A 17,340-nucleotide genomic window follows, 5' to 3' on the forward strand; every position below is an offset into this window, starting at 1 on the left:
TCAGAGCAGAAATAGATGAAACAGAAACAAAGAAAACAATAGCAAAGATCAATAAAACGAAAAGCTGGTTCTTTGAGAAGATAAACAAAATTGATAAACCCTTAGCCAGACTTGTCAGGAAAAAAAGGGAGAGGATGCAAATCAATAAAATTAGAAATGAAAAAGGAGAAATCACAACTGACACTGCAGAAATACAAAGGATTATGAGAGACTACTACAAACAACTATATACCAATAAAATGGACAACCATGAATAAATGGACAAATTCTTGGAAAGGTGCAATTTTCCAAGACTGAATCAGGAAGAATTAGAAAACATAAACAGACCTATCACAAGTAATGAAATTGAACCTGTAATTAAAAATCTTCCAATAAACAAAAGTCCAGGACCAGATGCCTTCACAGGTGAATTCTATCAAACACTTAGAGAAGGGCTAACACAGATTCTTCTCAAACTCTTCCAAAAACTGCAGAGGGAGGAACACTCCCACATTCATCCTACAAAGCCACCACCCTGATACCAAAACCAGAAAAAGGTATCACAAAGAAAGAAAATTATAGACCACTATCACTGATGAACATAGATGCAAAAATCCTGAACAAAATACTAGCAAACAGAGTCCAACAACACATTAAAAGGATCATACACCATGATCAAGTAGGATTTATCCCAGGGATGTGAGGATTCTTCAATATATGCAAATCAATCAATGTGATACACTATATTAACAAACTGAAGAATAAAAACCACATGATCATCTCAACAGATGCGGAAAAAGCTTTTGACAAAATTCAACACCCATTTATAATAAAAACTCTCCAGAAAATGGGCATAAAGGGAACCTACCTCAACATAATAAAGGCCATATATGACAGACCCACAGAAAGCATCATAATCAATGGTGAAAAACTGAAAGCATTTCCTCTAAGATCAGGAACAAGACACGGATGTCCACTCTTGCCACTCCTCTTCAACATAGTTTTGGAAGTCCTAGCCACGGCAATCAGAGAAGAAAAAGAAATAAAAGGCATACAAATTGGAAAAGAAGTAAAACTGTCACTGTTTGCAGATAACATGATACTATACATGGAAAATCCTAGATGCCACCAGAAAACTACTAGAACTAATCAATGAATTTGGTAAGGTTGCAGGATACAAAATTAATGCACAGAAATCTCTAGCAATCCTATACACTAACAACGAAAAATCAGAAAGAGAAATTAAGGAAACAATCCCATTTACCATCACAACAAAAAGAATAAAATACCTAGGATAAACCAACCTAAGGAGGCAAAAGACTTGTCAGAAAACTATAAGACAATGATGAAAGAAATCAAAGATGACACAAAGAGGCGGAGAAATATACCATGTTCTTGGATTGGAAGAATGAATATTGTGAAAATGACTGTACTACCCAAAGCAATCTACAGATTCAATGCAATCCCTATCAAACTACCAACGGCATTCTTCACAGAATTAGAACAAAAAAATTTTACAATTCGTATGGAAACACAAAAGACCCTGGATAGCCAAAGCAATCTTGAGAAAGAAAAACAGAGCTGGAGGAATCAGGCTCTCTCACTTCAAACTATACTACAAAGCTACAGTAATCAAGACAGTGTGGTACTGGCACAAAAACAGAAACACAGATCAATGGTACAGGATAGAAAGCCCAGAGATAAACCCACGCACATATGGTCACCTAATTTATGACAAAGGAGGCAAGAACATACAATGGTGCTTCTTCAATAAGTGGTGCTGGGAAAACTGGACAGCTACATGTAAAAGAATGAAATTAGAACACTCCCTAACACCATACACAAAAATAAACTCCAAATGGATTAAAGACCTAAATGTAAAACCAGACACTACAAAACTCTCAGAGGAAAACACAGGAAGAACACTCTTTGACATAAATCACAGCAAGATCTTTTTTGACCCACCTCCTAGAGTAATGAAAATAAAAACAAAACTAAACAAATTGGACCTAATTAAACTTCAAAGCTTTTGCACAGCAAAAGAAACCATAAACAAGATGAAAAGACAACCCTCAGAATGGGAGAAAATATTTGCAAATGAAACAATGGACAAAGGATTATCCTCCAAAATATACTAACAGCTCATGGAGCTCAATATCAAAAGAACAAACAATCCAATTAAAAAATGGGCAGAACACCTAAATAGACATTTCACCAAATAAGACATACAGATGGCCAAGAGTATAAAAAGATGCTCAACATCACTAATTACTAGAGAAATGCAAATCAAAATTACGAGGTATCACCTCACGCCGGTCAGAATGGCCATTATCAGAAAATCTAGAATCAATAAATGCTGGAAACGGTGTAGTAAAAAAGGAACCCTCCGGCACTGTTGGTGGGAATGTAAATTGATACAACCACTATGGAGAACAGTATGGAAGTTCCTTAAGAAACTAAAAACAGAACTACCATATGACCCAGCAATCCCACTACTGGGCATATACCCTGAGAAGACCATAATTCAAAAAAAGACATGTACCACAATATTCACTGCAGCTCTATTTACAATAGCCAGGACATGGAAGCAACCTAAATGTCCATCCACAGATGAATGGATAAAGAAGATGTGGCACATATATACAATGAAATATTACTCAACCATAAAAAGAAACAAAATTGAGTTATTTGTAGTGAGGTGGATGGACCTACAGTCTGTCATACAGAGTGAAGTAAGTCAGAAAGAGAAAAACAAATACCGTATGCTAACACATATATATGGAATCTAAAAAAAAAAAAAAAAAAAAGGTACTGATAAACCTAATGGCAGGGCAGGAATAAAGACACAGACATAGAGAATGGACTTGAGGACACGGGGGTAGAGGGAGAAGCTGGGGCGAAGTGAGAGTGGCATGGACATATATACACTACCAAATGTAAAACAGACTGCTAGTGGGAAGCAGCCCCATAGCACAGGGAGATCAGCTCGGTGCTTTGTGACCACCTAGAGGGGTGGGATAGGGAGGGTGGGAGGGAGGCTCAAGAGGGAGGTGATATGGGGATATATGTATGCATACGACTGATTCACTTTGTTGTACAACAGAAACTAACACAGTATCGTGAAGCAATTATACTCCAATAAAGATCTATTAAAGAATTAAAAAATAAAATAAGCCACAAAGATATACTGTACAGCACAGGGAATATAGACAGTATTTTATAATTATAAATGGAATATAACTTTAAAAAACTGTGAATCAGTGTGTTGCACACCTGAAACATATAATACTGTACGTCAACTACACTTCAATAAAAAAAAATTTTAATTAAAAAAATATGTTTATTATTGATTCATTAACACTAGACTCATGGCCAACAGGACCATAACTCATGCCTGGAGGAAACTTATCTCCAGGAGGCTCATCACAGCCTTCCTGCACTCAGGGATATGGTCAGTTCCCAGCTCTGTGCTGGGGGCCATGTTAAACAGTGAAACTGCTAACAAAAAACCCCACAAAAATGCAAAAAACGTGGCACTGAGTAGACTGAAAAGGACCCTTGCGTCCGCCTGAGAGCTGAGACAAGAAGGCAGAGCGGGCTTCCCTAGTGGCGCAGTGCTTAAGAATCCGCCTGCCAATGCAGGGGACACGGGTTTGAGCCCTGGTCTGGGAAGATCCCACATGCTGTGGAGCAACTAAGCCCGTGTGCCACAACTACTGAGCCTGCACTCTAGAGCCCGCGAGCCACAACTACTGAAGCCCGCGCACCTAGAGCCCGAGCTCTGCAACAAGAGAAGCCACCGCAACGAGAAGCCCGTGCACCGCAACAAAGAGTAGCCCCCGCTCACCGCAACTAGAGAAAGACTGCGCGCAGCAACACAGCCGAAAATAAACCAATCAATAAATTTTTTTTAAAAAGGCAGAGCGTCGCCCCTCTCCACTTCAGTTAGGAACTCACTCGTCAGATGACTCAAACTTTCCACTGCTGTGCATGCGTCCATATAGGGCTCTGAAAGCACCTCGAGTATTGATTTTCGGGTTACAAACAAGTTTTAGTGAGTGGGTGAATTTGCAAATACAGAACCCATAATGAGGATCCACTGTATCTGTCTCTACACGATGCTGGTTGTGCTAGTCCCGAAACTGCTGGATTTCACAAAGCTTCAACGGGCTATAGACCAAAGGCAGGGGTATGGGGGGAGACCCCCAAAACATCTAGATCCAGTTGTCTGGCTTGGTAGCTCTGATGACAGATAAGTAGGACCACCACATCTGGCCCCAGAGGGGACCTAGTGCCCCTCCCAACTCCCAACTCAATAAGGCCAATCACCGTCCTTGGCTTCGAGCCCTGGAGCAGCTCCTTGTGCCTGCACTGTTTGGGCCAAGCGCTGGCCACCAGGGCAGGGAATTCCCAACACGCCTCCTTCTAAAGGTTACTCAAGGGTTTCCTTCAGGAGGGAAGACAGGCCAGTATCTGCGATCTGGAACTGATTTCCTACCCAAGGACTGGGCTTCGAAGGGTTCAGGAAAATCCCAGACTTGTATGTACAATTTCACATGTATGAGCTCATCTGCATCCTTCACGCTGATCATGCCTAACTCCCGTCAGCTCCTCAAAGGGACCACAGCCAGCACCGGGTTAAGAACACAGGTTAACATGGGGCGGTAACCAGGCGCTCCTGCACCACCACCGGCAGGAATCGTTGAGCCTCGCCTGGGTCATTCAGTGATCCCACCCAAACCAACGACGTGAGCTCCCGCCACCCCCCACCCAGGGGTCCACGCGAGGCTATGAGGTTACAGGGCAAACGGCAGCATCACCCCACAGGGCCCCAGAGCAGACAACGCTTTACCAGCCGAAAAACGTGGATGTCTTGGTTTCTGGTCACCAGATGTGCATTCTTTGCTGTGCATGTAGCTGTCTCCAGCTTGTCCCCCGTCAGCATCCAAACCTGAAATTACCGCATGGAAGGGGTCCCCTTGGTTAGCGTTTGAGGCTAGCCTGTCGCCTGTGTCAGCCGAGTTTCCAAACACATCAAGCTGAACTTGATACGTTCCATTTACCTCCTTGAGGCCTACAATGTCCCCAACGAACCACAGGAAAGGCCCCAGTTCAAGGGCTTCAAGACCTTGGGCGTCTGCCGCTGGTGGCAGCAAAAGCTGGTGTGGCACTTTTGAAAAACTGGCTACATGCTGCAGTAGACGTCGTGAAGCTCAGCCTCTGCCCTCCTAATCCCCGTTCCGGAAACTTTCCTTAAAGCAATAAATAATCTCAAAGAAGGGGAAGGCTGTATGGACGAGGGGTCACTTCCATGTCCCACAGGAAACACTGATTTGTCACGTTCCACAGGGTCTTTCTACGCGGCCGGATGCCCCCGAGCAATCTCAGGGGGCTGAACCCTAATTAAAACGCCGACAGTAAACGTGCCAGGTCTTCCTCGCCTCATAACTGAGCACTGTGCGCCTCACTGTGGCGGGCTCAGAGAGGGTAGGTGACTTGCCCAAAGCCACACAGCTAGTTCCTGTCCTGACCAGGCCCAGAACCCAGGTCTTCAGAGTCTAAATGGATGTGCTTCCTACCCTGCTGATTCACCCATTAACCCTCTGCTCCCTCTGCTCCCAGTGGGGAAGTGGGGTGGGGGCCTTAGAGTCATCGGACAAAGGGTATCTTGGCAGCAGGGGAAGCGCAGGAAAGAAAATAACCACAAAGGTTCCCCGAGTGTTCACCGTGCCGGGCACCTGTTAAGTGCTGTGCGTTGTTCCTTCACAGTAACTTTATGAGGTGGGAAACGGAGGCCCAGGCCTCATCCGTCCTGCTGACATCGCCCCGCTCACGGGCACTCGTGCCAGATGTGGGCCCAAGGACGCAGCCCAGAGCTGCTCTGGGCAGAGGCAGGCAGCTTAACCTACGTATTTTCAGGAGCTTCTAGCCGATGAGTTTGCTGATCCCTTGCTTGGGTCGGCTGAGATGCAGCCCGCCCCCCAGACGCCCTCTACTGGCGTCTCCGGATTAAACTACCAGATATGTATTTTTTGGCCCCAAACAAAAATGTAAATACGGCAGTTTGTTGGGGCAGATGGTCACTCTGTTGGGTGGTCATTCAGTTACCCAGACCAAAAGACAGATTGGTTGGCTGGCCGGACACTCAACAAGAATGTAACAAACACCGCAAATGCGCGGGACACAGCTGGTCCTGAGAGCTAAGGAGATGCTCTCGGTCCTGTCTCCATGGAGCCCGGCATGCAGAGGGGAAGCCGGCAGCAAAAGCGGACACACAAGACGTCTTCCACAGCTGTCAAGGATGGGAGGGCTACAGGTCACTGTCCGAGCCCGGTTCCCTGTCACTACTTCCATCCTCGGCCCCGCCTCCCTCCATCTCTAATTTTCACCCTCCGCTGACAGGATCACTGGTCTAAGTCTGAAATTCACTGCCATGTGGCAACCTATTTCAGCAGTGGGTCCAGGCAGGCTCACCCTACCTTGATGCCGGCGTTCCTCAGGGTCTCCAGGGTGGGCCTCACGTCCGCCTGGAGCTGGTCCTCCACCCCTGTCAGGCACAGCAGCTCCATCTCCATCTCCAGGCTCTCGATCACTGTGGCCACTTTGAGGGAACGGTCGTGCACACTCAGCTTGGCCTGGACATAGCGGGCCTGGGACACACCAGGGGACACTGTCACCACTTAGGATGGGGAGGTGCAAGGCGGACCAACTGGCAGTGGGAGCGTCTCATCCCCCACACAGGGCAGGGACCCCAGCACCTGGGTGAACCTCAAAGGGGTGAAACTGAGGCCTCCAGCCTCCTTCCCAGTTCATCAGTCCAGACGCTGGAACTGGAGAGACCGGAGCTCCACCCTTTGCTCTACACTCACCTGCTGTGCAACTTCTAGCAGGTCACTTAACTTCTCTGAGCCTCAATTGTTTTCCTCCCCAAAGAGGCAATAACGGCCCCAACTTCACTGGGTTTTTACAAGGATTAGTACAACTCGAGACCTCAAAAGACAGTAGATTCTCCCCACACAGCATATGCTCTGTAACCAAGAACTCTTGACCACCAGGTTGTCTAAAGACAAAGTCTTACTTCCAAAGACCATCGACCCAACCCTTCTGTTTATCTCCTCTTTACGGTGTTAACAAAGATACAGCAGTCACAAAGCATATGCCTTTAAAATTGAAAGAAAGGTAGAATTTTATCAGGGCTAGAACTCTCGTTAAATAAAACTTTACAAAGAACTCAAGCACATAAAAGAGACAGACCCAAGCACAGTTTCTCTGGGTGGAGCAGGACAAGGGCCGCAGAAGCCTTTCCCCCAACCTGGTCTCTCTCCCCTTCAGTCACGTGTAAATACAATCATTCAGCTTTGTGCCAGGACTGGGGGTACAACAAGGACCCTCCCCCTCAAGGAACACACAATCCATGGGATGAGATGACAATTAACAAGACATATTTATACTGGAAGCCTTGGCAGTGAAAGTCAATGATCGAGTTCAAATCCAACATTTTTTACAGCTTAAAAAAATTAGGGCTTCAAGAAGGTTTACAATTTCAAATTTGAAGGTTTCATTTCATATTTTTCAGAAGGTTTATAATGACTATCGTAAGTGTTGGGGTACAAGAGCAAACCAAACTGATAAAGTCTCTGCTCTCAAAAAGATTTTATTCCAGAAAGAAGCTATCAAAAATAATCTGAGGGCTTCCCTGGTGGCGCAGTGGTTTAGAGTCGGCCTGCCGATGCAGGGGCCACGGGTTCGTGCCCCGGTCCGGGAAGATCCCACATGCCGCGGAGCAGCTGGGCCCGTGAGCCATGGCCGCTGAGCCTGCGCGTCCGGAGCCTGTGCTCCGCAACGGGAGAGGCCACAACAGTGAGAGGCCCGCGTACCGCAAAAAAAAAAAAAAGAATGTGAAAATACGTACATAAAGCCATTACAGCTGGTGATAAATGCAGTGAAGAACGTTCAACAGGGTGACAACGGGGAGTGATGAGGTGGGGCTGCTTTAGATGGGGGATCCAGGAAGACTTCTCAGAGGAGGCGACATTTGAGCTGAGACCCAAAGGAAGTGAGGGAGGGGGGCCTTGGAGCTCTGTGAGGGAGGAGAGTACTAGGCAGAGAGAAGAACCTGGTGTGCTCAGAAATGATGTCAGTCTGGCCAGAGCAGAATGAGGGAGGGGAAGATGGGGAGGTGAGTGGGGCTAAAAAGTAAAAGAAAAGTCACAGAACCACTGACCTCAAAGTCTTGATACTGCTCCTCTGCTAGAGATTTCTTCGCCACCACAAGCACCCGCAGCCCTTCCCGGGCCATGTTTCCACACTGAAAAGCAAACCCTGGTCAGCGGAGAGCCGCACTAAGGGCTCTGTATCCCGGACTCTCTCTGGGGAGGGCTGGAGGCTGAAGTGGATGCCCCTCCCAAGGGGACAGTGCAATGGTAAATCAGAACGCTGCTTTCCCCTAAAGCAGTCTCTCTCAGCAAACCTCCCAAAGGGGTCTCAAAATTTAAGTCAGTGCAGTAAGATCTCAGAGACTAATCTGGATTTCTGGCTCGTTGGAAAAACTGAACCTTTGACAAGAGCACTTTCCCAAATGACCACAGCCAGTGATACTGAAAGGCGGCTGTTTCCACACGGTCCCACTAAACACAGCTGTCGAGTGAAGAATATTCCAACACGTTCAACGCACAAAGTGTGATGCTGTCAGGAAACACATACTGGCCCGTTTCATTCACCTGAGTTACCTGCCTAGCCCCTGTCGGCATTTGGGTTTGTTACTCACTGATTGGAAATATGATATTACTGAACATAAAATGTGAATTCTGCGCCTGGAGATGGGAGATGAAACAGAAACGGCCTGACAGACTGGAGAGTTCCTTCCCTCCCTGCTGCAGCCAATTCCCACGTCACAATCCGAGACAAGGCGGCCTGTGACGGGGCCCCATGATGCCCGCCTCCTGGTACCCACACCCTTGTACGTTCACCTGCCCTGAGTGTGCACTGGACCCAGTGCCTTGTTCCTAACACACAGAATGTGGCAAAGTGAGGGGAGGTCGTTTCCAAGAAGGTCACTTCTCTCTGTTTCACTTCTCTCTGTTTCATCCACATGGCAAGGAACGCGGCTGCCTCCGGCCTAGAGGCACTGAGGAGCTGAATCCTGCCCATGACCACTAAGTGGGCTGGGAAGTGGGTCCCGCCCCAGCTGAGCCTTCAGATGAGACCCCAGCCTCGGGTGACCCCTTGACCAAAGCCGAAGAGACCCTGAGCTGAGGACCCAGCCAAGCTGTGCCTGGATTGCTGATTCGCAGAAACTGTAAGAAATTACACGCGTCCTCCTAAGCTGATAAGTTTGGGGGTGATTTGTTACATAGCCCCAGGAAACGCATGCAGGGACCCACCTCACTATTCCATGCAAGGGACAAACTCCAGGACACACGTCCGAGGCCCCGTTTCCACACCCCACGTCACGCTTACCTCTTCCTCCAGCCAGTCGTTGTACTGCACGATGCCAGCCATGACGACATCCGCTCCCTTCATGTAAAACGTAATCTCCCCAGTCGATTCATCCTAGAGGGGGGGCCGGGAGGAATGAACACCCAAGAGGAACACTTGGTTCCGCTCCAGTGGCCGCTTCCCACGAGAGATGCTGCACAAAGTGTGCTCAGAGGACGCCAGTGTTTCCTCACTTGGCCGAAGATGAAAAGCGAGAGGGGAGCCTCACTTTGGGGCAAAGGCCACAGAAAACAAGAAAACTCAAAGCATTTGGAAAATCATTAAATGATGAAAAGCAAGATCAAAAGGACTGAAGAACTCTGTTTTTACAGTTATTACTACTCTAACGGGAACAGACTGACCCTCACACTGTAAGATAATTTTAAATTTATACACGGGGCTGCCAGTATTGCCAAAACGTGGTCTACCAGCAAGAGTTGGGAAGTAAGATAATTCTCGAGATCAGGGTTTCTCAGCCTCGGCACTGTTAATATTTGGGGCTGGAGAATTCTTTGCCGTGAGGGGGCTGGACTCTGCATTGCACCATCTCCCGTGGCATCCCTAGCCCACTAGATGCCAGCAGCAATCCCCATGGTGACAACCAAAATGTCTCCAGACATTAACAAATGTCCCCTGGGGGACACATTGCCTCAGTTGACAGCTACTGCTCTAGACACGTGGGACCCTTACGTCTACCTGAGGACTTAGCTAGAGAGCAAAGTACCCAGATTTCCAGTTCACACTGACCAGATTTTCTGGGGAGAGGGAGACATCAGAAGCTTAGACCCGGTACCAGCTCCCAGCTGTGTGCACCTGGACAAGCTACTTCTTTTCTCTAGACCTCAGTTTCCTCCTCTGTAAAATCGGGATCCTAACAACTCTTACCGTATAGCTTGCTGGGGCTTAAACAAGATCATCTACATAGAGCAGGTAGCAAAGGGCCAGCATCCACAGAAAATGCTCACCCAGTGTTATTATTCCTGTTGGGGTGACAGTCACTCCTCAAGACCCTCAGTCGCACTGTTTGTAGAAAACAAGGTTTAAGCTGGGGGTCTGAATGGGGGTGGTTTTGCCCCCAGGGGACTTCTGACAATGTCTGGACACATATTTGATTATCTCTACTGGGAGGTGCTACTGGCATCTAGTGGGTGGAGACCAAGGATGCTGCTAACCGTCCTACAATGCACAGGGCGGTCCCTGCAACAGAGAATCATCCCGCCCCAAATGTCAATGGTGCTAAGGCTGAGAAACCCTGGCTTTAAGGAATAACGGTGAAATCGTCAATTCTTATCCCATGACTCTTTCCTCACAGACCTGCATCACAGGGAGGCTGGAGGCAATGGAGATGGGCAAGGCTAACTGAGCATGGCCATCACCACCTTGTGCCTAAATTCTGCTACCCCAGGAAGCCCAGAATGCATGCCTGTAAGCTCTTCATTGAATAGGAAATAAATACCCAAGGCCAAATCAGTGGTATAGTTTCATCTACTAAAGTAACTTCCGAATGCCTCTGATCACGGACAATCTTTTAGAACAACATGCTTACTCATAAAAGCACCCACAGGCCACGAACAGGCACCTGCACTTTAAAAGCATTAGAACTGCAGGCTGCTTCTTTGATGGACTGCATCTATGCTTGCTTGTGACTCGGGCCAAAGATAGCAGTGGGGTCTGAACATGAAAGCATCTGAGGTTTCTTTTTCCTTTCGCCTTCACCCAAATGCTGCTATGGGAAATAACGTCCCCCTCCCCAGCTTCCTCTACTCCAGAAGGGGCTCAAGAGAACTCGGACATCTTGTCCAATATAAATACTGTACCGACTGTCTCCTCCCGTTAGTCATTTCCTCCCACCAAGTTCATCACAAGGTTACTTCGTTCCCATATTATGGCAAGATTACGCTATAAATTTACAGAGATCTGCTGGTTGTGTTGCATTGTTTTGGGGCCTCATCTTTTTCCACTGTGGTCTGACTCTGGCACCTGTTCAAAGGCCTCTTTTATTCAGACAGTGACAAGGGTATGATCTATACCAGTGATCCGACTTCAGCACGCCAAGGGGGAAGGGTGAGGGGAGGGCAGTGGAACATCTTGTAACACAACAAAAACAAAACTGGCGACACAGAGACAAACACGCAAGCCCCGACGAAACCGGCTTCTCTAACCTCACTGACCTTCTCAGAAGAGATTCACAGAAAGACCAGACCTTGCTTGGTGAGGGTAAGAAGATGCCGCACAGAACCGTCCATGAGCTCACACATGTTTAAGAGGGTTGATGAGCCAGGTGAGAGCAAAACTATAACTGTCAACCGTCATTAAACCAGGTTGAGAACCATTTTATAACTGAGGGAAAACTTCCTCACATCAGGTAACTGGGCAGTTACTTTCAAACAACAGACAGAAAAGATGGCCACATCAGAACAGAGTTTCTCAGCCCTGGCACGATGAACATTTGGGGCTGGAACGTTCTTTGGTATGAGGCTGTCCTGACCGCTATCCACTAGATACCAGTGGCACCACCCTCTGAGCTGCAACAACCAAAAATGTCCCCAGATGTGTCCCCATGTCCCCTGGGGGCAAGATGGCCCCAGGATGAGAATCGTTTCGCGAAAGGAGAACAGTGAGATTCGTGCTAAGTGGAGAGCTAGCTCCACAGCCCTGGGCACGGATTTGCACCCTGCAAAACCAAAGATAGAGAGGGAGACAGGTCAGAAAACAAAAATATTAGCAGAATAATATGCATCACATTAAAGACAGCCTAACAAAGATGGATGCGCACAGATTCATTGTTAGTAGTGAGAGATGGAAAACAACCTAAGTATCCAAGAAAGGAATATTTGATTAAATAATGCTACATTTTTTCAGCAAAACACCATGCCCACATTAGAATCATGTTTTAATAATATGAGAACATTACTATTCAGTGGAGGGGTGGGAGTCTTAGAAAGCTTTAGGTGGAGCTTGAAGCCAGTTTTATAAAATTGTGTGTGGCTATTTATACTCGTTTATGCTTAGAGAAAAAACTGAAGGGAAATTCCCTGAAAAGGCAAGAGTGGTTGTCTTTGGGTGATGAAAATACAGATGAAAGGCTCTGATCCCCTTCTGTACACACTCATCTGTTCCCAGTGCTGATTTCTTTAAAAATATAATCTGGGAAGGGTGGAGCGCTATTGTAAAGTAATGATAGATTTGCCCACCCAACAGCATCCCATACTCCCAGACACAGATCCCGTCCTTGCTGTGGGAAGATACAGGGGTCACATCTCAGAAAATGTGACGCACGTCTGGGAATGACAGCCCTTTGCAACTACAGGGAGGGTGGCGCACTCAGCCCCCTTACTCTAGGACGGCTGATGTCGGGACCATCTGACGATGATTCAACCCTCAAATGACTCCAGCATAGTCCATGGCCCTAGAACTTGGCAAAATAAAGGCTGGAACAAAATAAAAGCAAGTCCGTAGTAGATAATGACTCTAATTCCCCAGGAAACACCCACCCACAGGATTCACGTGGCTGCTTCCAGGCCACGGATGTTCCTGACATCACACACGCACTCAAGATACGGTTTAAAAGCCACGGGGCAGGCTAGGTGCAGACCAGTGGGAAAAGCAGCAGCCGCATGGGAAGAAAAGCCCCCCTCCCACTCAAAAACTGCCAAGGATATATGTCTGGTAGAGTCTGAAGACTACTGGCACCGGGGACATAAAAATCCCTTAAAATGTGTCGTTTTCAAGGCACATCCGTACTGTGTGTCACTGGACCATCAGTACTGCAGCTCATGGAGCTGTTTCTAACTTTTACCTGGAGAAACAGCCTCTTCAGTGACTCCCACTTTCCCCACCTCCCGGGGTGTTCACACCCCTGGGTGATCCAGGCCCACCAAGGGGTGGGCTGGAGCCAGGGACCTGCTTCTAATAACAGAATAAGGCAAAAGTGAAGGGAGGTCGGTTCTGAGATGACGTGCCTTCTGTCTTGTTCACACTCTCACAGACTCACTTGGGTGAAGCCAGCTGATGTGGGAGCCGGTCTATGGACAGGCCTGTGGGGCAGTGGATGAGGGTGGCCTCTGGCCAGCAGCCGGTATAGAACTAAAGTCCTCAGCCCAACAACTGCAAGGAACTGACTCTTGCTGACAACACTGATTTCACCTGGCAGTGAATCCTGCCCCGGCTGAACCTTGGATGACTGCAGCCTACGAGAGATCCCGAGGCAGAGGGCCCGGCGAGGCTGCACCCGGACTCCTTGGCCCCCAGAAATTGTCAGATAACACTTCCTGTTGTTTTAAGCCATCACATGCGGGATAACCTGTCACAACGCCATACGTAATTAACACACTACCCTCACCATTACTGTGGGTGCTCTGTGAGCTTTCCCACATCCCTCTCATCACACCCAAACTCCCAGGGCCTGGCGATAAAGAGCATGACCTGGGAGCCAGACAGCCTGGGGTAGAAGCCCAGCTCCACCTTTTCTAACTATATGAACTTAGGGAGGTTTCTTCTTCTCTCCATACCTCAATTTTCTCCTCTGTTAAATGCCAACTGCAATGGTATTATGAGAATTACATGAGTTGTTTTATGCAAATCATTTACAACAGTGACTAGCACCCAATAAGCACCATTTAAATGTTACCTCTGTTATTATTATTGTTCCTAACTCTGTTCCTATTACTAATGCTGCTAGTACTATTACTAATTACTCCTATCACTAATTCTATTATTACTAATTTACTACAATAGAATCTACAACTCTGACCCCTAAGGCATGAAACACTTGTGTAGATAGGGCGGAGGGGATCCTCATTTGTTTAAAAAATGAGAGAGTCGTATTCCAAAGATTCTCATGATCTGGGGCAGCATTTTCTCCAGCCAAGCCAAACAATGTGAAGAATCTTTAAGAACACCAGGGAACCATCTCAATACCAAAATAGGACTGGGACCAAAGTAGTCTGCAATTTTTAAAGCTCCGATGGTTAATTCCGATGATCAGCCAGGTTTTGTTTGTTTGTTTGTTTAGATCTCGTTTTATTTATTTTTGGCCATGCTGGGTCTTCGTTGCTGCGCCCAGGCTTTCTCTAGTTGCGGCGAGCGGGGGCTACTCTTCGCTGCTGTGCGTGCGCGGCTTCTCACTGTGGTGGCTTCTCTTGTTGCGGAGCACGGGTTCTAGGCACGCTGGCTTCAGTAGTTGTGGCATGCTGGCTTCAGTAGTTGTGGCACAGGGCTCAGTAGTTGTGGCACATGGGCTTAGTTGCTCTGCGGCATGTGGGATCTTCCCGGCCCAGGGCTCGAACCTGTGTCCCCTACATTGGCAGGCAGATTCTTATCCACTGCGCCACCAGGGAAGTCCCTATCAGCCAGGTTTAAGAACTACTGAGCAGAGTGGCTTATGAACACAGGGCTTCCAGGCTTCCCAGCATGGAAAGTGCGAGTAAAAGAGCAAATAGGAAAACAAGGTATTAATTCAGATTGGCAAGATTTTAAAAGTCCGACACTATCAAGTGTTGGTGAGGATGCAGAAAAACAGTGGGACTAAGATTAGTATAAGCACTTTGGAGAAAAGGTTGAAAAAACCTGGTAAAGTTAAAGATGTATATATTCTACCACCCAGCAAGTCCACCTCTGGGTGTAGTCCACAGAAAAACACGGACATATGTACAGTGGAGACTGCAGCAGACAAGGCTACACATGGCAGTGGTCTCTCTATCGGCAAAAAAAGTGGCAATGACCTAAACGTGTATCAAGAGGGAATGGCAACAGACGGAAGGAACTGAGGTATATTTGCACAATGCAATACAACAAGTCAGCTAAGAGAAATAAAGTGGGATTACATGCATCAACATAAATAAAGCTTTTTGTAAAATGTTAAACAAAAATTAGGATGTGGAATAATAATATATATACGACAATGACACTTTATAGAGAGAATAAAAACATGAAAACCATAATACATATTATTTATACCCAATGTGTCTGATATAGTATTTTAAAATTCATAGGAGTGATAAACCTGGGGTAGACTGAAGAGGAAGCACATCTAGAAAGGACAGATGGGATTTCAATTGAATGCACAATGTTTTCTTTGTTTAAAAAATTTTTTAAACTATAATACATGCAAAAGTGTGGATCAACACATAAATATAAATTTGAGCAAACGAACTCAAACACAAAAGGGTATCTACTGTACAGTTTCCTTTATATAAAGTTCAAAAAGAGACAAAATCAGTCAGTGGTAGAAATGGGACAGTGGTTATATCCTTGTGGGAAGAAAGGATGCAGTAACCAGAAAGAGGTACGAGGGAGCTGCTGGGGTGATGGTGGGAGGGATTCTGTTCCTTGCTCGGGATGCGAGCGACACTGTGTTTATTACTTTGTTAACACTTGAGCTGTACACTCCTGAGGTTTGCACTTTTCTCTTTGTATGCTGTACTTCAATAAAAGCTTCAAAAAATATAAAAAGAAAATCTGAAATATTAATGCCAAAATGACGATGTTGAGTGATCACGACACTTTTTTCCAGTAACTTCTGTGACTGTATGAATGAAAAATCATCGAAAATATCTAATTACAAGGGTATCAAGACTATTCAATGGGAAAACAATAGTCTCTGCAGCAAACGGTGCTGGGACGACTCTCCATCCACACACAAAAGAACGACGTTAAAACCCCTAAATCACACCATATATGAAAATAACTCAAAATGGATCAATGATCTAAAGAGATAAAACTACAAAAACTTTTAAAAGAAAACACAGGGGTAAATTTTCATGACCTTAGGTTTAGCAATGGACTCTCAGATGTGACACCAAAGTCAAGAGCAACAGAGGAAAAAAATAAATTGGACAAAATTAGTAACTTCTGTGCATCCAAAGAATTTTATCAAGAAAGCAAAAAGACAAGCTACAGAATGAAAGAAAATATTTGTATGTCATATCTCTGATAAGGATCTAGTATCCAGACTACGTAAAGAACTCTTACAACAATAAAAGACTACCCATTGCAAAAGTGGGCAAACGACTTGAACAGACATGTCTCCAAGGAAGAATACAAGTGGTCAATAAGTATATGAGAAGATGCTCAACATCATTAGCTATTAGGAAAACGCAAATCAAAACCACAATGAAATACCACTTCACAGCAACTAGGACGGCTACAATGAAAAAAAGAAAGGGAAATAACAAGCACTGATGAGGATATGGAGAAACCAGAAGCTTCATACACTGCTGGTAGAATGTATCGGGCTGGCCAAGAAGTTTGTTCAGGTCTTTCTGTAACATCTTACAGAAAGACCTGAACGAACTTTTTGGCCAACCCTATAAATGGTGCAGCATTTTGTAGAAAAGTTTGGCGACTCCTCATAAAGTTAAAGGATAGAATTATCCAGCAACTGGGAAACGGACCCAGCAATTCCACTCCTAGGTATCTACTCAAAAGAGCTGAAAACAGGGCTTCCCTGGTGGCGCAGTGGTTGAGAGTCCGCCTGCCGATGCAGGGGACATGGGATCGTGCCCCGGTCCGGGAAGATCCCACATGCCACAGAGCGGCTGGGCCCGTGAGCCATGGCCGCTGAGCCTGCGCGTCCGGAGCCTGTGCTCCACAACGGGAGAGGCCGCAACAGTGAGAGGCCAGCGTACCGGGGAAAAAAAAAAAAGAACTGAAAACAGATGCTCAAATCCTTATACACGAATGTTCATAGCAACACTATTCACAATAGCCAAAAGGTGGAAACAACCCAAATGTCCACTGATGGATGAATGGCTAATCAACATGAAATACTACTCAGTCATAAAAAGGAATGAAGTATGTATATATGCTACAAATGGATGAATCTCTAAAACATTATGCTAAGTGAAAGGAGCCAGATACAGAAGGTCACATATTGTATAGTCC

General features: G+C 46.2%; 1 protein-coding gene across 4 annotated transcripts in view; it reads right to left on the reverse strand.

The window, feature by feature from the left end:
- ATP9A (ATPase phospholipid transporting 9A) overlaps nt 1-17,340 on the reverse strand; it is a 134,249-nt gene that overhangs the window by 22,345 nt on the left and 94,564 nt on the right. For all 4 annotated transcript variants that reach the window (XR_002647972.2, XM_022597704.2, XM_022597706.3 and 1 more), the window contains 4 exons: nt 9,439-9,531; nt 8,204-8,287; nt 6,459-6,629; nt 4,832-4,930 (listed from right to left, as the gene is read on the reverse strand). Coding sequence is in view for 3 of the 4 variants with exons in the window: in XM_022597704.2 (XP_022453412.2) it covers nt 4,832-4,930; nt 6,459-6,629; nt 8,204-8,287; nt 9,439-9,531 (447 nt within the window). In the remaining variant the exon portion in view is untranslated. The remainder of the gene's footprint in view (nt 1-4,831; nt 4,931-6,458; nt 6,630-8,203; nt 8,288-9,438; nt 9,532-17,340) is intronic.

Source organism: Delphinapterus leucas, chromosome 15 (genome assembly GCF_059928025.1).
Source record: "Delphinapterus leucas isolate spDelLeu-1000000601 "Yukka" chromosome 15, BTC_Dleu_Yukka2, whole genome shotgun sequence".
NCBI lineage: Eukaryota > Metazoa > Chordata > Mammalia > Artiodactyla > Monodontidae > Delphinapterus > Delphinapterus leucas.